The following is a 1559-nucleotide window of genomic DNA, read 5'->3' on the forward strand; positions in this document are numbered from 1 at the left end:
CGCGAGGTGTGCGCTGCCGATGGAGCACTTCGCCGCCGCGCGCAGCTGCCTGGACGAGGCCTTCGAACACGTCTGCGACTACATCTCCGTCAAGGTCGTGTTTGGCGACCTGCGCGCGTCGCTGCTCCTCGGCCTTTACGCGCCCTCGCCGCATGCCGCGGGCATTTCCGCGCCGCTCCGCACCCTGGAGGGCACTCTGGGTGCGTTGCACACCACGCCGCCCCCCCCCCCCTGGACTAGCGGCGGCGGCGGTGGTGGTGGTGGCGGCGGCGGCGGCGGCGGCGGCGGCGGCGGTGGTGGTGGTGGTGGTGGTGGTGGCGTGGGCGAGATCGGCCGAGATCACCCGAGATCACCCGAGATCAGCCGAGGGGCGGAGGCGCGCTCCACCGGATGCTGTAATTAATTAGTAGTTAATCAGTAATTCATCAGTGATTCATCAGGCGCGCTCCACCGGATGCTTCCCACCGAGTGGACTCGCCGCCGCGTGCTCTTCCATGTCTTCCGCGCCACGTGCGCCGCCTTCGAGGCGCCTGCTGCTCGACCCGCCCGCCGAGTCCTGGACCCTTCCTAGACCTTTCCTGCAAGCCCCCCTGTAGGCGGTGCTGCTCGATCCGTCTTCGGTGCGCGACTACGCCCTCGACGACGTCACTGTCTTCAGCCACGATTTGCGGCTCATGCAGGATTTCTTCGTCGCCGAGAACGAGGTCGGCGAGCCGCAGGGCGTGACGCACGTCGAGGCGGAGGAGTGCCTCGCCTCGCTCGCTTTCGCAGACCCCTCCTAGACCCTTCCTGGAACCTTCCTGCAGGCGGAGGAGTGCCTCGCCTCGCTCAAGCTGCTGCTCGGCATCCTCGACACGCGCTCCGAGGTGCTCGTCGAGCTGATCGCCCGCCCCGCCTCCATCTCCACCACGCTGGTCGGCCACCAGAACTTTCGGCAGCACGAGCTCTACGTGCTGCTCGCGGGCAAGGTGCTGTCCAAGCGGACCGACAGCGCCGCTCGTTCGTGGAAGGCGGCGCCGGTGCGGGGGGCCGTCAGCTAGCTAAGGCCGTAGAGCAGCGCGTGCCGCTGGCGCTGCTAGTACGTAGTAGAGATAGACAAATATTCTGGACATAAAACTCGATGATAAAAAAATCACGTGTGTGCACCCCGGCTTCCTAAGCCCTAAGGCTAGCCTCTAAGGGGAGGCGAGCGGGAGCGGCCAGCCAATGTGAACGCGCTTGCAGGGGTGCTCAAGCGCGGCCCGGTTTACGAGCTAACGAGCAGGGTCGGGAGAGAGAGAGATTTTTGCGCGCCCTCTAGCGCTGCCTCAGGCAAAGGTGGCGAGGAAAGTGCGCACCTCCATCGGCCGGAGGGTCACCTTCGGGTACGCGAAGGGGTGCCGCGACTCAAAGGCGCCGCGCGCGATCTCCTCCGCCTCGCGCGCCGCCGCCTCGGTCCGCGAGTGCGTGCGCCAGACGTGGTTGCGGCCTGCTCAAGACGCGTCCGAGGTCAGCCGAGATTCGAGCGTGTGGGAGCGCGGCCGTGCTCCACAGAGCGCAGTCGCGGAGGCCTGCTAGCG

At 67.0% G+C, this 1559-nt stretch overlaps 1 protein-coding gene across 1 annotated transcript; it reads left to right on the top strand.

Moving 5' to 3' along the window:
* Window positions 1-19: 19 nt before the first annotated feature.
* Window positions 20-1040, top strand: EMIHUDRAFT_247170 (hypothetical protein; the record flags this gene model as incomplete). The annotated part of the gene is made up of 4 exons (XM_005765410.1): window positions 20-200; window positions 441-496; window positions 597-731; window positions 807-1040. 4 exons carry the CDS (start codon window positions 20-22, stop codon window positions 1038-1040), a joined length of 606 nt encoding a protein of 201 aa, XP_005765467.1.
* Between the last annotated feature and the right edge of the window lie 519 nt (window positions 1041-1559).

The sequence above is a fragment of the Emiliania huxleyi genome (genome assembly GCF_000372725.1).
Source record: "Emiliania huxleyi CCMP1516 unplaced genomic scaffold EMIHUscaffold_553, whole genome shotgun sequence".
NCBI classification, from domain to species: Eukaryota; Haptophyta; order Isochrysidales; family Noelaerhabdaceae; genus Emiliania; species Emiliania huxleyi.